Here is a 20,573-nt window from a genome sequence, read left to right as displayed (position 1 = left end):
AAAAATATTTACGTGGAAGAAACTGCTACATAAAATTCTAAAAAATCCATTAAGAAGCAAATATTTATCTATGCCAATAAACAGCAGGAAAAAAGGCTAGAGAAGTTATAAAATTGAGAACACTAGCCCCAAATCTGACAAGCTTTGGAGGAGGTTTCGGTATACTCTTCTCTTGGCATTCACAACTGGCTGTGGTTGGAGACACCAGGCCTAGAGGACTTTTACTTATGGTCAGCTCTGCTATTCCTAAATTCAGTGTGCTGTTTCAATTCATATCAGGGATATGTGCCCAATTTTTAAGCTGTAAGGACTATAACCCTTTCTTATCTGCATATTACAAGTTACCCTCAAGGTACATACTACATGGAGACCATCAGGGGCTAATGAAGAGTCATTATTTGTGACACGATTTTCTGCAGGCCTTTGAGTGTATAGGAGCTGTGCAAAGAAGCTTTAATATAAAACTCCTGCTTGTCCACTCTAATGCAAAACTGTTATTGGCTGCCTATACATGTCTAAGACAAAGATCAGCATGTCAGTCAGGCTCTGAAAGCAAAAGGTAGAAAACCCCATGTGCAGACACAGCAACTTGCAGGCTCAATATGCAAATGTAAAACAAATGATAGTATTAAATCTGGCCTAATCAATTTGGAAGAAATAAGACCATGTGGAACTTACGTGGCATTTGGGTGAATATCTGCCAAAACCAAACTTTGTTATCTTGTCTTAGAAAGAAAACAAGGTAAATCATTTCACAATGTTGTCTTCCTTTGGTGGCAAGCAAGCAGTAAGGTGGTGGAAGAGTAAAGAGAGGTCTGTATAAGACAGCAGGCCTAATATTGCCTTCAGCAAACCCAGTATTACTCAGCCAAATGGTACAAAACACAGTTATTAATATCTTTGTTAATTTAATTTTTTTTTTCCATAAAAAAGAAAGACTATGACTGTGAGGCAGATCAAACACTGTCTCAGCCCTTGCTTAGAATGACATTGAACTAATCCCTAGGCTTTACTATTTAAAAGTGATGAATAAACTTGCTTGAAAAGAGGCTATGGGGAAGTATTACCTTTAGCTTATCTTCCTCTTATGCCTTCCCACAAGGGGGATGTGGCACACTTACTAAACCTGCAGCTGAATCGGGCATTTATTTCAGTGGGAGCTGCTGAAAACAGTCTGTTTTGAAAATGAGACTGATTGATTGACTGACGTTGATCTGAAGATGTGCACTTTCCAATTTATAAGTAGTATTAATTTTTCTGGCAGGCTATGTTATCTCCCAAAATGTTCCTTTTACTTAGCAAGACTAATCATAACTCTGTAAATAATACGTATATATATTAATTTAATAGAATTGATTGCTAGAATTGATGTCCTTTATATTTTTTATTGTTTAAGTTTCCATGTTTGGGACTGGTTTATATGTCAACATGCTACCCCTAAGTGCACAAAAATTTTATCCGTAATTGCATTTTTGTTCCCTGTTGGATATTTGTTTCTGTGATGTAAAAATATCACAAATAATATTTGCAGGGAGTGCCTAACAGCATATGTATAGATCAGGACACCTTCTGCTAAGCAGGCTTCAGTGATGACTAGTTCTCCCTCTTTTTTTGTGTGTTTTATTAATGCCTTTTACATTTCTAATATCCTGTGATTGAACTGCTTACTAATCTGGGAGAGTATACTCTGAAAGGTCTTTTCACTAATTATTGCATATTGCATCCTGAGGGGGGTTATTTGGGGATAAATGGTCAAAGCTAACCATCTGTACCCTACAAATGAGATTTTTTTGTTGTGTATTGCTTCTTTACTGACTATGCCTTTAACTCAATTCTGCCACTACCAAGGCTTGGGGCTTCTCCATTTATCAATCGCAGTGTTTGTCAAGCAAACCTAGCATTAATATCATATATACTTGCATCAGGACCACGTTAAGTTGATCTTTCATGATTTAAGAAGTGATCAACACCTTGAAAAGACTGACATTACATGGAAGGATGTAAAAAGAAGGCAACATATATTAGGTTTCTCTTCTGGTTGGATTTTGCCTGCTGGCAAAAAATGCTTACGAGAGATCCTGAATTGACAGGCAAAGGGTTAAGTCTAACCTATGGAGTATGCAACATGTTTGATGTCCTGGTCTCTCAATCATGTACAGAGGGACCTGGCACCCCTATTTCAAGCAGAGCTATTAGTGGCAGAGGCCTGTGGTCTTGGAGTATGAGTTGTTCTGAAACTGTGACTGACAAACTAGCGAAAGCAGACAGACTAAAAGGAAAGCTTTTAATTCACAATGTTTATACTTATATTCCACTACTAATACTGCAACCCTAAATACTGCAGTGCTTCTGTTGGGCTTCACTGCTAGTGGGACTGTAAGGCCCTTTGGAAAGGTATAGGATCATTCTTTGCACCAAAGACAAACTTCCTCTCAGGCCTATAGCCGAGTAAGTATAGGACACATCTTCATAAGGCAATGGTATAAGACCCAGGTCTCAAGCATGTTTTGCAAAAAAAGGTCAAAGGAAATACTTAACTTCTTACATTTCAAATTCTGAAGTTTAAGTTATTGAGTGGAACAGCAATGACTCTGTGACCTTTGGGCACAATTTTCAAACAGGCATTGCAAACTTTGCTTTCCGGCATAAATGCCAATTAGCAAAAGCATATAGGAGAAGGAAGTCCTACTCGATGGCTGTCAAAAGCAAATCAACAAGTATGTAAGCAAGCCAGGAACACATAAATGCACAAGCAATTAAACTGAAAGTTTCCTGCTGTGCTGCTAACTGAGAATACTCTTTTGAAGGTCAGCACGATGAGCGTACAAGACAAATAAGCTAGGTAGGATAGTACTCTACCGGCGAGTCACCACTATGAAATAAAAAGAAGGAAAACTATAGTTCTTGAAGGAGGGGAGTGAAAGGGAAGAAATAAAACAGGAAAAATATTTAAAGAATGCCCAATTTTAAAATGACAGCTGCAAAAGTGCTTTATCCTGCCTAACTCTAGCTAAATACAAAATTTCTAAGAAAGCACTTTAGCTTTGTAAAATAAAGGCTTGAAGGCATAACAATCTAAGTCATGTTTTGGCCCTCATCCATACAAGCGTTCAAGCATGTGATTCAGTTTAACACTCAGTAATTCCACTGACTTCCTTTCTGGATCAGCACAAGCTAGACAGAAATTTGGAAAGCTTGCTTTTTGCCTTCAAACCTTGAGGAGGAGAGCTGCTGGTAACACCTGGTGGAGTTTGAGGGCTGATTTCACGAGCTTCTATGCAAAGAAGGTAGGAAGGGAGAAGAGAAATTAAAATGGCTGTGGAATCATAATGGATTCAGACACCACCATAGCAAAGAAGCAACTTTGTAACGGTTGCTGCATCAAACGATGTTTAGAACAGAACTTATCAGAGCTGTAAAACATATTTCTTTGATAGATGTGACTAGTCTGTAAAAATTGGGAAAAGATTTAAGGCCCTGGTACTAGATTCCTTCATAGGAAAATATTGCTTTCTGTTGACGCACAACATTTCTGATACACAAATGAAATTACTCTCAAAGTCTGTTTAGAGGGCTGCACCTATAGGTTGCATCTGCTACAGAGTTTCTTATTGTCTCAGACTACATTATTGTGGTTCTCTGTCTTTATCTCTGAATTCTATCCCATCAGAATAAATACATTCTGACACTAATTAATATTCAGGGGTCTTCGTTTGTTTATTTCCCTTTGGTTGTTCCCTTTACACTGTCTAGAAGAACTTAGGAATGAAAGAGCACAGAGATTCTTCAGTGAGTCTGCTCCCTTGACTTGAAGTGTTTTCTAGCATTTACTCCATAACAAGGCACTAAGAACATGTCTTTCTTTTAAAACTTACTTATGATCCATGAAAATTCGATTTCAAAATTACTTATTTAAGGGCTCAATGCTGAAACAGCTGTTTAGTTCAGAAGTATTGCTTTCTTTATGGGCTTTATTCTTTTTTTAGTCACTTCCATTAGTTTCTGAAATCTTTACTCTCCACAGCTTCTCTCCTAAAAAAAAAAAAAAATCTTTTTTTTACAAAACTAGGATACGAATAGGAAAAATATCTTCTCTTTCCAATCCTATAGATTCTGACATTAAAAATGTTCTCTTTGCTTCTGACCATAGAGGAGGAGCTCCAATATTACGTGCAATGTAAAAACTTCAATAGATGCAGCACACTAGTTGTGCAGCTATTTGTGCCTTGTCCCCTGTAAAGCAATTGTGTTAGCACAAGAGGACAAAAAAATTACTTAGTGGAGGCAACAAACAAGAGGACAGCAGAGGAAGAGCCACAGGATGGTACTGTTGGGGAGGAGGCAGAGTTCTCTAAAGGAGGCTGTAATTATTCTGGCAAGGGAGACACTAAAGGAGAAGAATTGCAGAAACAATGAAAATGAATGGGTGTAGAGCTTAGCTCCGCACGATGCAGACAGTACTTGAAAATGAATCTGGAAAAAAATACCTTAGATCTGAGATGTTGCTTAGTAAAATGTTCAAGGACTAGAGGGCTGGAGGTGATGGTATGATTTTAGAGGGAAGTTTGCAGCAGTAATAGAGAAAAGAGAAGATTGAGAGCACTAGAGAATGAAGATGAGAAACCAGCAGAAACAAAACATTGTGTGGCAAAAAATTAAAGAATAGCAACACATCATGCACACAGAAAAGGGAAACCAAGAAGCCAAGGATGAACAAAAATGGAATACAGGTTGTTACAGAGAGAACAGTCTGAGAAAGATTTGCTTACAAGAGTGAGAAATGGAAGGACTGGTGACACCTATCAGCACCACTGAGGCTAGTCAGAAAGCCTAGAGGCAAAGGGAGAAAGGACTGCCCAAGAAAAAAGCTGTGTGCTAGAGGTCAAGAAGTCAGGGAAAATTGAGAGTAACCAAAAAAAAGGTTAGACCTTGTGGGGGTTTTTCTGTTGTTGTTTTTTGTTTGTTTTGGGTTTTGGGGGGAGGGGTGGGAGGGAAAGTGGTGGTGGTGTGGTAAATAGTGAGATATTCTTCGGACACTCCAGGACTCTGAAGGGGCTGGATATAAAGTTCTGGCAGGGGAACATAGTCAAGTATGAACCACTAGCATGATACAACCATGAAGAAAACACTGCCACTATCCAGTTCCCTATTTCCCATGGAAGGTGAAAATATTAGCACCAGTTTCTAAACTCTTCATGAGATCTCAGTACGTTGTATGCTTCAGGGCACTTGTTCCCAAGAACAGTGAAGCAGATGAGGATTCATAGAATCACAGAATCAACTAGGTTGGAAAAGACCTTTAAGATCATCAAGTCCAACCTTTACCCTGTGTTTGATAGTGTATAGAACTGTCCTACGAGACACGCAACTGCTCTAGGCTGTGCACAGGGTAAGCGATGCAGCTTATGCCCCCATTTCTGGTAAAAAAAAAAAAAAAATAAAAAAATATATTTACTTATAATAAGTAAATACTAAAAAAACCCAGTACTACCATGACTTAGATTTTACTCAGTGGTATCTGCTTTTAAAGTGCTTCATTTTAACTTCATTGTATAAAAAAAGAGTATTCCTTTTCCAAACAGGTTATTATGTATATCATAATTCTTAACTGCATCTCAGAATAGCATGTGTTCACTTACAAAGGTTTTAATCCTTAACCTAGAGTTGTATGTTATCAAAACAAAAGCTACAGATAAAAATGTATATGTATTTGACTACAAGCTACTCCCTTGTCCAACGTTCAAGCTTCTATAGAACAAGGGTACCAGAGATATAACGAAGACTGAGAGGAATTGGTTAATGATTAAACAGAGTAAGAGAAGAAAAACTGACGCTAGCCAAAGGAAATTTTTACATTACAACAATGTGTGTTCAAGGCAGGAGAATAATTTGTCAAAACATGTAAGTGAGCTAACAATTCCTACGTTGTTGAGTAATAGCTTGGATGAAATAATTAAGACATTTATCTAAAGAATGGCCCTAAATTTTTGAAATGAATGCATTAGCTGATCTATTTGATGTTAAGAACCTCTTTCTCTATAAACAAATGGAATACCCTTTAGAGTATATATTTTACAATCAGTACAAGTTCTCTACTACTTCTAAAAACTTTTATTTTAAATTAGCAACGATTATTTCCTTACAATAAAATTGTTACCTACCTCATTTAAGAAAACCAAAGACCAAGACAACTACATAAATCATTAAGAACACAGTGTTCCATTGTCATAACAGTGAACAAGTATTTAAAAAAAGGAAACAAAATGACAAACTAATGATAACCCTGGCCTATTATTCAATAGGTACTATAATGTATTATTTTCCTCACCTTGAACACTTTGTTCTACAGCATAAATTTGACAATGCATTTGGACTGAAACTCCCTCTCAAATGAGCTTTTTAGGGCCCCATAATACTAATTATGAAACACAAAGCTGGTAAGTGCTTTTGGGCCCAACATTAGTCTTTCATATTTTCATTTGTAGCCACCTCATTTGATAAAAATTGGCTTGTAAAATTATCAGAATGTTTACCTATTTTTAAAAGTTTCTAATACATTTTAAATAATTTTGTGAAAACATTTTAAGACACCTAAATATGGGATTGAAAAATGTTTTCTTCAGCTGTATCCAACAAATCAGATTTTACATTTCTTTAAATGTACCTGAGGTTTCCCCATAAGGCTACTTTTGAACTTCAATTACATAAATTTTTAAAAAGCCATAAATGAATTTTTTTGTTAATGACTGGCAAACCAAATCAAAACAGTCAGAGTGCAGATTTATACACAAGCAAACAAACAAACAAAATTAGCACCATGAAAAATTTTAGATCAAACGATATTAACTGTGGAAGGTTACAGCATTTCTGTCATACTGTAATAAAATGATCTAGCTCTTTTGACCATAGGCAAGCAGTTCATATTTATTTTGCATTACATTCTTGTATGTTTGGAAAAAATGTATTTATATAGACTTGATATTTTGGTTTTAATACTCACATGTTTTCAATTTCCATTTGTTGTGGAAACAGTAACAGGTTGAGCCGTGGATTTAGACATCCTTTGGGTAACAACATAGCATTCTCGTTACTGAAATGGTTCAAAAAATAGATGAGCTATTACTTGCTGTGGTCGTATTGTAATTTAAAGTGTATCTGTTTATCATTCATGTATAAACTTGTTTAACAGGTTTTGGACAAACACATGTGATAAAAGGGTCTGGCACTGCTTTACCTTATTGAGCGTGGAAATTTATGTACTGATTAGGTTATTATGCTATTTCAGCTATATCTATGGGTTTTGAAACCAAAATAATTGCAATGTATTTAAAACATTTTCTATTTAAGAGAATAAAAAATATTTGTTACAAATTTGCCAGTACATAAGGCAGCTTTCAGTAAGTTAGCTGCAAGACTGACAATCACAGAATCATAGAATGGTTTGCGTTGGAAGGGACCTTAAAAAAGATCTACTAGTTCCAACTCCCCTGCCACAGGCAGGGACAAAGTATGGAATGACCCCTCATTTCAATATATTTACCACTGTGCAATGCTATCTCTTGTTTTATTATGTTCTTTGGTCCATTTTTAAATATTCACTTGCAAGTTCATATGTAAATAAACGACTGCTCAAGAATTTAAGTCAGTTAATACAAATGTGTTGCACATATGATAAGATGTCAAACTTTGGATCAAAAGCACAGTTGCTGATAATTAACCTAGCTCTGTGAAGGAGCTGTAGCAGCTAAAATCAAAGGGCTTGTGACTTTGGAGCAAAGGTTCACAGGCTGTGCACAGTGAAATGTTTGCTGATGGTCAATGCACATCTCACAGCTCTTCCTTATTTTCAGTTGTCAGACTCCACTAACAGAACTCTTAAATGCGTCACTTCCCAGTATTAGATATACATACACTACTTAAAGAAGTATAAATGTATACTATATCTAAATGTTATATTTCAGATCTAGACACATAACTATAGCATTTGATGTATTCAGTGCAGAGTTTCTCATATATGCGATGACAATATTGTAGGTAATGTTATAATTGTAGGTAATTCATAGAATTTAGGTGGCAAAAGGTAGCCAGGGGAAAGTTCTCTAGGGAGAAAAATAAAACAAAAGTTCTGTAATATTTTCCCTGCATTAAATTGCAGTTTGCACTATGAACAGATAAATAAATAGGGAGCCCAGGATGAGTTCAAATTTTGCAATGTGTCTTCAGCATCTGATTTTCCACCGTTTTGTAAAGTGATTATATATTTCTGCAAGCTACAGATCAGTTGGTATTTCAATCTACACACAACAGGTAGTCTTGTCTTGATTGGCTGTCTTGTCAAATTGGTTAATTAAGACAGTACCACAGCAAAATTCTGTGAAATTAGATTGTGACATGCTATCATCTTGGTTGTGTCTTTCAGAAAACACACCTGAAAAGTATTTGTCTGCAATATCAGCTGTATCTTCTTCTGAACAGCCATTTCTTTTGCCTTTTAAAGAATGAGAGGGGACTAATCATCTTCTTCCTATGGTAACTACAAAGTCAATGTTAATTATACAGTAAATATATCTTATCCATAGCAGGAGGAAACTTCCCTGTACACAAAAAATTACATCTAAGATGCAAATAATATTCCTACAGGGTGTAAGGTAGAAATTCCATAGTAGCAGGGGGTGGAAAATTTTGAGTATGAGAGACTTTGAAATTTGTGATTTTTTTGTATGCTTAAAAAGAACTGTAGTAATTTTACGTTAAGTAGTTGAACCTTTCTCTTGCATTACATTCTATAAAACTGGTCTTTTCAAAAAACACATTGACTGCTTATACAATATGTGATTGAGATACAGTTTTTATGAATCTACATGATTTTATGATTTGTCAAATATACTTGCCCCACACATTTACATATTGTATACATGTAAACAATATATCTATAGTATCTTAATCTCTGACTCTTTTTCAGCATAAACATGCATACCTACTGTTTAGGCAAATGGTCACTGGTTTTCTTGTTCTAGTGCTTATGTACCAAAGACAGCAGCAGGTCATTGCAAGTGGGAGGAAGTTCTGAAAGATTTGGAGCAGATCAAGACGTCCAAAGTAAGTGCATAAAGAAGTCAGCATTTCATATAATCATAAGAACAGACATAATTAAATATTTAGCACTGTACTTAGATAAGAAGTGTCAGTGACGGGGAGCAGGAAAAGGGATGGTGTTTGTCTAGTGCTGTTTCACGGGTGGAAGCAAAGGACTAGAAGGGTAAAGGGAACTGGGGTTGAGCAAATACTGCATAAAATTAAATATTATTTTCTTTCTCACTTTTCCTAAGAAAAGGGGCAGTGGGCTTGAGAGTTTGCTAGTTAGGAGAAAGTACTCTATTCTGATGAGTCCTCCACACAGGTTACTAGGTGACTTTAAGATACTCTGACTTGCTGGCTCCCAGTACCTGGGTGGATTGGGCCTTTGTACTTGGAGCTAATCCATGTCTTGCAGTTGGATATGTTATCTGTAAAACTTAGTTAATGTTCAAAATTCTAACTCTTGTTTTCTTTTAGGACATTGATGTCAGTTTATATACTGCAGACACAGATGAGGATGTAAGTAAAGTCAAAATTTGACCACAACTGGTCTAATATATTAGCTTCGTTTCTTCACCACAACTTACTCCTAAGGCAGCCTTGGTCATATTTCAGAAAAGTTTCATAAATCAAATAATTTGCCTTGGAAGGAACAGTTCTGTTAAAGTACTTATGATAAATTATGTAAGCAGGTATTATTTTTATTGAATCACCAGCTATTAAAATGAATCAATTAAAAGCGATGATCCAAAATTATCTTAAACAAACCCTGTTAAAATAATGTTGGTATTCTTTTGTAACTTGAGGGAGGAAAAAAGTGGCAAAGAAAATACTTCCAAAGATGATTACTTAACACCATGCACTATTTTATGGAATAAAATACTGGAGAAGTGGAATATGGAGAGTAACTATCAACATCTACCTGTGCATTTCTCATCTTTTGCCATTCCTTACCTTAACAGCAAATACCTAGGTACTCTCAAGGATTTAGACTTCTAGTAGTTGCAGATTATACAACACCTGCAAGGGATGAAGTATGTTAATTTGCCAATATAATTATTAATACAATCACAGAACCCTATGTAAAATATGATTATCTTAAATGCAGTTTCATTCCTAAAGAGACTTTTTCATAATCTGTTGCTGTGGAGCTCAGTCTGCACTCCATGGGACACATGCATTCCACCAAGAAAATGAATCCAGCCAATATCCCACTCCTAGAGGTAACTTCAGGTATAGCCCTGGTGGAATTGGCTGGATTGATTACTGTGGTAGTAGCCTGCTCCTGAGACACCACTTTCGTGACCACAAACTCTTCACACAAGAACAGTGCCAAACAGACAATACATGAATACTGTGCATAAAGAGTTAATCAAGGATTTCCTAGAAATGGTGGACTGACTACCTCAGCGCAGAATATCCTCAGTGAGCATGCACGCTGATGTATTCAGTGGATCTGGCAAGCCTGAGGAAGCATAGTCTGATGTGTCTGTACAGTTAGCCCTGTACATGACAGGAAAAAAAGGTCACAAAACATACACATTAGTATCCACACACACATTCTCTTAAGTGAAGTGAGCCAGAGGTTAATCCACTGTAATGGCTGATTAAGTACCTGATAATGTCAGGAAATTTTTCTTAAAATCAGATAACCTGGGACTTATTCTTGGCTTTGTTGTTGACTTGGTGGAGAAATTAGTAGCTCTGCTGCTTCTTCTTAATTTCTCTTCTCCCCTACCTAATCTGAATTCAGATCTCTGAATGAAAGTGCTAGAACTACAAAGAATAATACTAATTTAAACTGACTATGTTTATTTATATCCCAGATTCCTAGCCTAAATAAATATTTTCCTATGTTCTTCACCAAGACACTACCTCTCACCTCATATTAGCATATTGGCTGGCCTTTATGTTTAACAAATATGATGATCTTAACTAACGCTAACGCTCTCACAGCCAATCTTTGGAGATATTTAGAACTATTTGAACAGTAGGAAAAGATATCCAGTAAACAAAGAAGATCCACTTTGTGATAAATATCTTACATTCACTTATTTGTTTTTAACTGTAAAACTTACAACTTCTTTTTTTTTCCAGACAGAATGCCAAGAACCTGTAATAAGATGTTTTTTCTTGGAGACAAATGTGATTCTTCAAGAATGTCTTATCAAAAACTGTAGTAAAACACAGGATGTATTAAACATATGGAAAAATGGAAATGCTAGCTTAGAAAATAACAAGGTAAGTAACACCGGTAGTCTTTGGGGAAAAAAAAAAGATCCAAACAAATAAAAATTGTTTCTTCAGTAGCAGAAATACCACTTTTGTTATGTAAAAAGTGGAATGGTACAGATTAAAGCAAATGAGATCCAGTAACCTGTACATATAACAATGAAAAAGCTACACATACAACAATGGAAATGCAGAATTTAGTGTGCTTTAGAAAGACTCCCATTAAAGTAAATACTTCTGACTGTGCTTGCATACATATATCAGAGTGTTTGAACGTGTATGCATAAATAACAATTTGTAACTTCAGCATCTAAAGTCAGGTATGCTCAGACACATACAGAAAAATATCTTAATTTTCAAAGGGATAGCCACTTGCTTCTCTCACTGAAATGCTGTATTTTTGAAAGTTGATCCTACTCCGAAAGCAAGCCAGGAGCTGCACACACCATGAGTACCATAGAAGCTTCCAGCAATGCTTTCTGTAGCCATTGACTACATAGGAGTTATTCACAAGAACAGGACAAACAAGGGCTAGTTCTCTAGGAGAACAAATAGATCAGGCCCCTGCTTTACTATTGCCTTTTGTTTTTCAGTTGAATTCCACAACATCAGCAAAATGCAAAGAATGTGAAGAGTATGAAGAAAAAAATTTTACGGAATTTATACAGAGTTTTGTAAAGGTTATACAGAAGGAATGCAAACACTGACCAAAAGACACAAGCTGGGAACAGGATTCTTCCACAAGCATCCTCAGAGAAATTAGATTATTGCCAACAATAAACTGGAAGGAACATCACTCACAATCTTACTTACACAGCATAACATGTAAACAAAGAATAATAAAATCCCTGTATATTGAATACATACAAATTATGTTACTTATGTATTATAAATGAAAGGGATTTAACAGGGTTTAAAGCTTCTTCTTGGCTTAAATGTTCTTTAATATTTGGTAAGTCCACTGGAAAAGAAATCCTGTCTAACTTATCAACCTTGAACAAAATTCTCTAAGAAGATCTCAGGGTATCTATTTGCAGTAGGAACCTCCTTATGAACATCGGTTCAGGGCTAACTGAATGGGGTTTCAGAGAAAAGTTCTTCTTTTATTATTATTAATATTAATGTAAAATTATCATACCCTGTTGAAGGATTTGTCTATAGCTATTTCTGCTATTTGAACCTTATCCCTTTACCATCTGTACTCCTAGAAGATCCTAGCTCATTTCTCACTTCTGTTGCTAGTCATGTCTGACAGTTTTCCTTGCTATTTTTGATTTTTCTATGAGTAAAGGACATGATCAAGACTCTTACTTAAAAAAAAAAAATCTACATAGTAGAAATCCTTCCTATGTAATAGTTTGTAAATTTGGCCTCCTTTTGGGGTAAGCAGGCAGGAATCACTTTTGACCAATTATTGGAAATCATCATAACTGTATACCTAAGACTCTGGTAGGTCCGAAATGTTGCACAGTCTTCTTTCAACTCTTCCTAAAGTAACTGATTCATAGAACTTGCTAAAAACTCGTCAACAAAGTTTTAAGTTGACAAGCAGGTATTCTTTATTGCGGCGCCGGAGAACACACGGGGGATAGCTCCTCCTAGCATGTTCTGTCCGAGCATCAATCAAACTGTGATTATATTGTCGTTAGTCATACATATTCATTATATTGTATACATGTTAATGAAGTTGTTTATACATGACATCACATTCCTAGAACATTCTTCCTGCATGCGCACTTTATTATGGTAGTGGTTTTTGGTGGTCGTGTCTTCATCATCTTCCTCTTCATCACCTTATCTTTTCCTTGAATTCTTTTTCTGGTAGTCTTTGAGGCCTGTGCAGTAGATAAGTGCTTATGCCAGTTTAATTAGTTCGGTAACACTGCTGACATAAGTGAGTGATTTCTTCTCGTCCTTCTACTTATTGGTTAACTTAGCTACAGCACATCCTGAACATCTGTTAGTTTCAGATGCTCTTTATCTACAGCCCTTATTTTGCTTACAATAAATTTTATACGAAGGTCGTAAGGTTCTAAAACTATGTCAGCTACAATGATTTATCTTATACAATGATCCTTATTATGTTCTTTGGTTGGGCTTTTTAGGTTCGGAAAGTTTTGTTGTTATGTACAAAGCCACCAAGCTTAAAGTTACTTAAAACTGAATTTTCTTGTTTACAAAGGATTATATTTAATTTTGTACTTCCTTGTCTCATAACTGATTTCTTCGTGATTCATAACCATGTCACACTAACTGCTATCCATAACAAGTAATTCTTTCCTCCAGGCACCTCCAGTTCTCCATCTTCATTTGACAAATGGCTGAGTCATTCAGCTGTCCACTTACCAGGAAGGAAGTCTCAATCTCATTATGGCAACAAATATACTGTCTGGTACTCTCTTATGGTTGGGTTAGTCCCAACAGTCAATCTTCAGCACTCTGAGAAGCTGAATCTCCAGTAAACTACAAGAGAAAGAACATAAATGTGAGCATAGTTGATGTCACCTTCCAGGTGGCTTATAGGCTGGTTGGTAAATTCATAAGCACATTGATATCAGGATTAAACACTGGCAGAGGTATCACAAAAGAAATAAACAAATTATTTGCCACTGCAAAACGCCAGTGAAAGAGGTGTTTATTACATAGTTTGGATGAAGTGAACTGGTTCTACATTTTAATTTTTTCCTTAAAACAACGGTATGCAGAGAATGTGATTTTCTCCTACCTGATGTCACATGCATAGACAAGGTAATACCAAGTTACAGCTGTGGTCTTTAATCAAAGATATGCAGGGATTTTCATTATTTCTATCTGTGAGGGAGCTTGACACACAGTCCAGCAGCATTCATGATGGGAGACATAAACATCTCCTTTGCTCACAAAGTTTTCTTTATCTTGGCCATTGTGAAAATCAGTTACCTCATTAATTTTATTTCATTTCACCTCTACCTGTGCCAGATGCATATTCTAGAACCAAAAAAGGCCATTTGCTAATCCAGTTCTCCAGTATTTCTCCTGGCTCTTTCCTTTTCCTGATAGCTAAGCTGCCAATTGAAAGTTTTACTACATCCTAACTCCTATGGTTATAAGAATTGATCTAATCAGTATAAATTATGGACTAAATTAAGGCCAGGTTGGTATGATTTTTAGAGAGGGAGTTCAAACATATCCCAGAGGAAAAGATTCTATATGACTAAGACATGCATGAGTCTGATCTGACTTGTTAGTACTTCAGGCAGAACAGTAAAAACTAATTCAGGGTGCCTACTTTTGAGGTAAACATCCCTAAGTTAAAGGAAGGTGTTTCTTTCACACAAAGCCTAGTAATTTTTGCAATTTTTTGTAGCATTTACTATCTATTCTTTTCCAACTGCTGTTAGTAAATGTTAAGAAAAGTTTAATACTCAGTTTGGGACTAAGGTGACTCACAGCAGTCTTTTTATGTTCAGAAAGAAAAATATCTTTATCTTTTGACTCCACAAGAGAAGAATAATGCTCTTCCACACAAGTTTTGAACTACATAAGTATGTGTTCCTGACTTTGCAATAATTTAAAATCTACTTTTCCTTTCCTGGTATTCAGTATCCATATTTCTGTCTATATTTTAACTGGATAATATCTGACATCCCCTACCTTCCTGTTGTTTTGTTATACCCTGAAGATCAATACTGGTAGCTCATCAATAGAATGTCTCTGGTGTCTTTGAATATTTGAGCACCTGTTGATCAGGTACCATGCAGATAATTTCACAGGAGATGTTTGAAAGTCCTCACAGTTTAAAGTAAGTTCTGGATCAGCATCAGTATATTTATACTAGGACTATTAGCTATAATACCTCCCTCCTAAAACACGTAAGAGAATTTAACCAATAATTTCTGCAGTCCAGATTTTCTTTCAAGCAGTCCATCTATGCTGCATGATCAATAGGTTTCAGTTTCCACAATATCCAACTGTCTTTTACAATTACAGGACGCAGTATGGATTATCAATTTCTTTTCCCTCGTAGACATTTGAACCTTAAAAGTAGCATCTGCCAGTTTCCTCATGATTTTTTAAGTCACTTAAATGTCTGACTAAGGTTATACAGTGATTTACCTATGTGGATGCATAAGCCTGTAAAAAACTAATCACTGCCTGGTGTAGTGGTGCATTTGTCCCTTCTTTAACCAATGAGATTTTAATGGGTGAGATGCCCTCAGTGAGAAGCCAGCAGCCATGGCAACCTTAAGAGCAAGGAAATAGCAGGCTAATAAGAGACATGCAGGTCTATAGCTGGTGGTCTGTTTTACCCAGGAGGAAACAGGTAACTCCTCATTTGACTTGAGTGATAGTATGAGTGCTTTCATCTTTTGTCCATTCAAATCCCTTTTTAAGGGACCGATATTAGTGTTCACTGATGCTAGGTCATTTGGAAATGAGAACTTCGTGAAAGCCAGAATCGTTAACGGTAGTGGAAAAAGGCAAATTCTGAACGGCAGCAAACTCTCTTGCTGGGAGCTTCACTGTTTTGGGGAAAATATAAAAAAAAGAGGATTCTTCACCTGCAGTGAAGTAGTTGTGGGCTCAGGAGAAATTTCAGATTATCTGTCTTGTTCATATGGCTATGTGAGGAAAATAATAGAAACATATATTAGGAGCTATTTTGGCAATAGCTCAGAGAGACAGACATTTGAATCAGTACCCATGTACAGTGGTAACACTTACAAAGGGGAGCAGACACTGTTTGTTACGTATATAAACATATACATATATCAGTACATACATATATATATCAGTAGCTAAGGCAGTGTTTCAGATGCTTCATCCCTTTAACCAAACATCCAGATCCAAAGTTTAATAGAAGCCAAGGATGGCAGCTACTCTAGAAGCCAGTACAGTGTATGTTGATTTAATCTCCTGAAAGCAACAACCTGCTCTTTCTTCACTTTTTTTCCTGCTGTAGCTTTCTAAACAGGCCCAAGAGAGATTCCAGTAGAGATTCAGTTGGGGTTTTTTAATAAGTCTAGTTCAGCATCTCAGAAATAGTGATATTGTTACATACCTTAACAGAAAATGTCACTGAGTTACCATTGCCTGGATGTTTTGACAGTTGTATTTTTGAGTACCAAAGAACTGTTCAATTTTTCAGTACTTCTACTTCTTAAGTAGTAATACTAAACATACAAGTGCAGCAGATAATAGGGATTCAAGTGGCTACACTGGAGCAATAATATTAACCTCCTCTCACACCAGAGGACCAGTTAACGTTTCCAGTAGTATCACCTATTTTGCAAAGCGAGTTAAAGGACATTTGCATTTACACAGAAAATTACTGCTCAGTAGTTTATGGCCTCCAGGAAAACTGACTGGGACAGAGGTGTGTTGCAAATTAGCTCTCCTACAACACATAGCACTAGATAATCACATCACTACCCATGCCAAGTACATAAATGACGTGTACAATTGTTGGCCATCTCATATGTATAGACAGCTGCATCACAGATGCTGTGGTTCTGCTGTCCACTAAACCCAAACTAAGTGCCCTGTCTTCCTTGCGAACCTCTTTCTCTGCCTGCCATCCTTTCCTACTTTAATGTGGGCAACACCACAAAAGGATGGAGCTATTAATATTTTGTTGCATTTCTCATAGGAAAAATACGGAACAAATATAGAGGGACAGTATTAAAATAATGTAATCTAAAATTAGCCTAGCTGTAATTATCAATAACTCCAATACCATAATATTTGCTTTTCTCACAGTTATACTCAAAGGTGACTGAGCTGCCAACTGCTTCCTTGTAATATCAGAAAGGCAGGAAATATGGAACATCCACTACAGGACTGAAAGCAAACAGGAGGAAGGAAAAGAAGTGAAAGTCGCCTTAAATGATAACAGTGAAAACAAAATTATTCCAACTCACTGTGAATCTACAGCCTCATTTTTTTCTGAGTAGCAGAATTTGGCAAGGGGCTGGATGGAAAGAAAGATATGCCTGCAATTTCAAAGTTAAACAGTAGATTTCAGAGTCCTTCTCTCAACTGCAGTCAAATCATTCACGTCTTCCCTCTAAAAAGCACCAAAGGGACCTTTCAGAAGACTTTGGAAATTTCCATCCTGAGTCCCTGCACCAAGGTCATGATTGGGTGTCTTGACAGGAGGATTAAGAATGTGACAATGAACTAGCTGCTTAGAACAAATGGATGAAGCCAAAGCAAGAGACACAAACTTCGTTGTCTCCTTAAGTCAGTATTGCTGTTCTTAAGAATAGAAATAGCATTAAATTCTATCCAAAGTGGCCTTCACTTGGCAGCTTATCCATATGAAGGTGTACCTTACTAGCAATAGAAATAATGTTGCAAACCAGAATTTCAGTACAGCATCAGGAGACTGACTGATAGGACACTGAGTCACATTTAAAATGGGACTATTCTGTAGTGCATTAAGAGCTATATCTTCACCAAAAGAAGAGAAGAAACATTTAAACTTTGCCACTATGCTCACTGTGGAATGTTACTCGCATGCACTTAAGGAGGGAAAGCAAGCCATAAATGAGTAGGTTACTTTTTTTGCAATAATAAAATCAAATCAGCATCTCTAAACTGTTTTCTTCCAAAACATGGCAATGTTGGAGAATTCTCCACATCAAAAGGCTTAATTAGGGCAATAATTAACACCTTAAATAAAGATATAAAGAAATAAACATCTTCCAAAACCTCAGCCCCTTCTGAATGCTTATTAGCAGTGGTATTTTCTTGGTCAAGTCAAGCTGATCAGGAATCATTTGGATTTGTAAAAATGAGAGAGAAGATGGGCAAATACAATAAAGAATGAAATACCTGTTTTAATGATTGACATTCATACCATGGCATAGGCAGATCACTACCTCTAAAAATGAAAAACACACAGGGGAAAAAGGAATAATGTTAGAATAGAAATCAGGTGGATTTCTGGGAAATTTCTTGAGAAATGCCTAAGACTAAAAGAGCTTATTTTAACTTTAGCATACCAACTAATATCTTACTGTGGTTCTCTTCCTTCTGAGTGTGAATTAGATTTTTCAGAGATAGATGGTGACTAACTATTGAGTAAAATCTTTAAAGTCTAAGCCAGATGATGAATGGGGAGGGAAGCAGTTGAAGAAATATCAGGAGTTATCTAAGGTGTGAGTCATAATCTTCAGAACATGCCCTCGTGGACAAAAGAAATGAATTGATGTAAATACCTTCATCCTTAAGTAATTTATTAGAGTCCATTTGTAAAAACATATGCTCAATAGAACTGGATCAGATTGAGTTCCTATCAACTGTGACTCTAATGCTGTCACCCAAGAAAAGAATTGAATCTTTCACCCTATTCCTTCAAAATCTGATTTCCCTGGAGAATGTAAATGGGTTTGTATTCCAGGGGGATGTGTCCACGGTTTTTTCAAATTTCTAAAAGCCAAGTATTCAGATCAGATACAAGATATTCAGATCTATCTTGTAATACAGCTAGTATTTTATCATATTCAAATTCCCTAGGCAAGAAAAAAATCAGCAGCATCGTTTCACTACCAGACTGTAACTCCAGAAAGTCCTGAACCCCACAAACTTTGCCCTTTTTAAAATTTTCCTAGTGACACTCAGTACTACTCCATGCTTTCTACTTCAATATATACAGAATGGTTTCTAACACCCTTTTTTCACAAACTGTAGTTGAGGAAAACAAAGAACTGCAACTAACTTTTTATATGTCAAGTTGCTTTCTTGAAATTAAATTTTAAAATGCAGTGACAGTATTGCTAAAGGAACCTGCATTAGACCCAAATACAGAATTTCTGTTGTGAGAGGAACAGAAGCCTTCAGCTTGCAGCTTTCTTTTTATTCAGTGCCTTCCAGGAAGCAACTGTACTGGACTTTTCAAAATCAAATACTGCATGTATCATTACACAACCTTAATGGCTGTTCTACCACAAATGACAGATCTTGTTAAAGTGACAAAAGAGAATTTAAGAGAAATTTAAAATATGGCATTTGAACATTTCTAAGATGGCAAAAAATTATAACATTGTATTGTAGCAATGTGCTACCTGTGCCATAGGTAAAACTGAGAAACCATTCTATTTAAAAGTTGCCTTTCCCAGCTCTTTGAAAACTCATATATTTCCTGCAGTTAGCTTGAAATCTATAGTCTTGCAGTAATAGAGGACTGTGGTGGGTTGACCCTGGCTGGACGTCAAGTGTCCGCCAAAGCTACTCTATCACTCCTGTCCTCAGCTGTACAGGGGAAAGAAAATGTAACAAGAGGCCCATGGACTGAGATAAGAACAGGGAGAGATCACTCACCAATTTCGTTACCGGCATAAGAGACTTTACTTGAGGAAAAGTAATTCAATTTATTACCAATCAAATTAAAGTAGGCTAACGAGAAATGAAACCAATTCTTAAAAACACCTTCCCCTCACCCCTCTCTTCTTACCAGGTTTAACTTTACCTCCAAATTCTCCACTTCTCCCCCTAAGCAGCAGAGGGGGACAGGGAATGGGGTTGCTGACAGTTCATCACATATTCAGCCTATCGGCAGGCAGCTAAAATATCCTTCTGTTACCTAAACTATTTCCAGCAGAAATCTAAAACATACCCTCATACTAGCTACTATGAAGAAAATTAAGTCTATCCCAGCCAAAAGCAGTGCAAGGTAGCAATACTGAATAGCAGGTGCTCATCATCACCGGTTGTGACAGCTGGGAATTTCTTCTCTTCATTAACCTTAATTGTGACCTTTTAGAGCACGTTTTATAAGAATCTTTTTTTTCTTCTCTTATTCACAAGATAACAAATGAGAGGTTAATCCATATTTGCTTTAGTTGTTCCTTTGGCAAGCTTGCTACAACTAGTTCAGAGAAAATGAGATCATTATAAATATTTTCTGCAACTTTTCTCTATAGCAAGTTTCCTGCTTTCATGAATCATTTGACATTTTGAATTTTTTACTGATGCCTTCAGACAACACTTCTCTGTCTTACACTGCCTGCTACAGTGACTGGGCTTCACTGTACCCTAGACAATCTTCCTACAGCTGGTATCAGGCATTTGGATAAGGTAACTAATCCAAAATCCCTTGGCTGTACTGTATTTTTATCACTTGACATAATTCCTTTTTAGGACCTCATCCTCTACTGTTTTATATCACTAATAAATTATGAAGATCTACCTGGGACAACTTAGACAGAAGTAATTGAATTTCTTAAATTGTTTTTAAGTTCTCCAGCTATGACCTATAAAGTGCAGATGTTAACTATTGG

At 36.4% G+C, this 20,573-nt stretch overlaps 1 protein-coding gene across 4 annotated transcripts in view; it reads left to right on the top strand.

Moving 5' to 3' along the window:
• IL15 (interleukin 15) overlaps window positions 1-12,807 on the top strand; it is a 30,362-nt gene extending 17,555 nt beyond the window's left edge. For all 4 annotated transcript variants that reach the window (XM_030492587.1, XM_030492589.1, XM_030492586.1 and 1 more), the window contains 5 exons: window positions 8,420-8,529; window positions 9,018-9,099; window positions 9,556-9,597; window positions 11,176-11,319; window positions 11,904-12,807. In XM_030492587.1, coding sequence (XP_030348447.1) covers window positions 8,420-8,529; window positions 9,018-9,099; window positions 9,556-9,597; window positions 11,176-11,319; window positions 11,904-12,017 — 492 coding nt within the window. In that variant the 3' untranslated portion in view covers window positions 12,018-12,807. The remainder of the gene's footprint in view (window positions 1-8,419; window positions 8,530-9,017; window positions 9,100-9,555; window positions 9,598-11,175; window positions 11,320-11,903) is intronic.
• The last annotated feature ends 7,766 nt before the right edge of the window (window positions 12,808-20,573 follow it).

The sequence above is a fragment of the Strigops habroptila genome, chromosome 7 (genome assembly GCF_004027225.2).
Source record: "Strigops habroptila isolate Jane chromosome 7, bStrHab1.2.pri, whole genome shotgun sequence".
Lineage (NCBI taxonomy): Eukaryota > Metazoa > Chordata > Aves > Psittaciformes > Psittacidae > Strigops > Strigops habroptila.
Note: the sequence above shows the minus strand (reverse complement) of the source record. Positions and strands in the feature narration are given on the sequence as shown.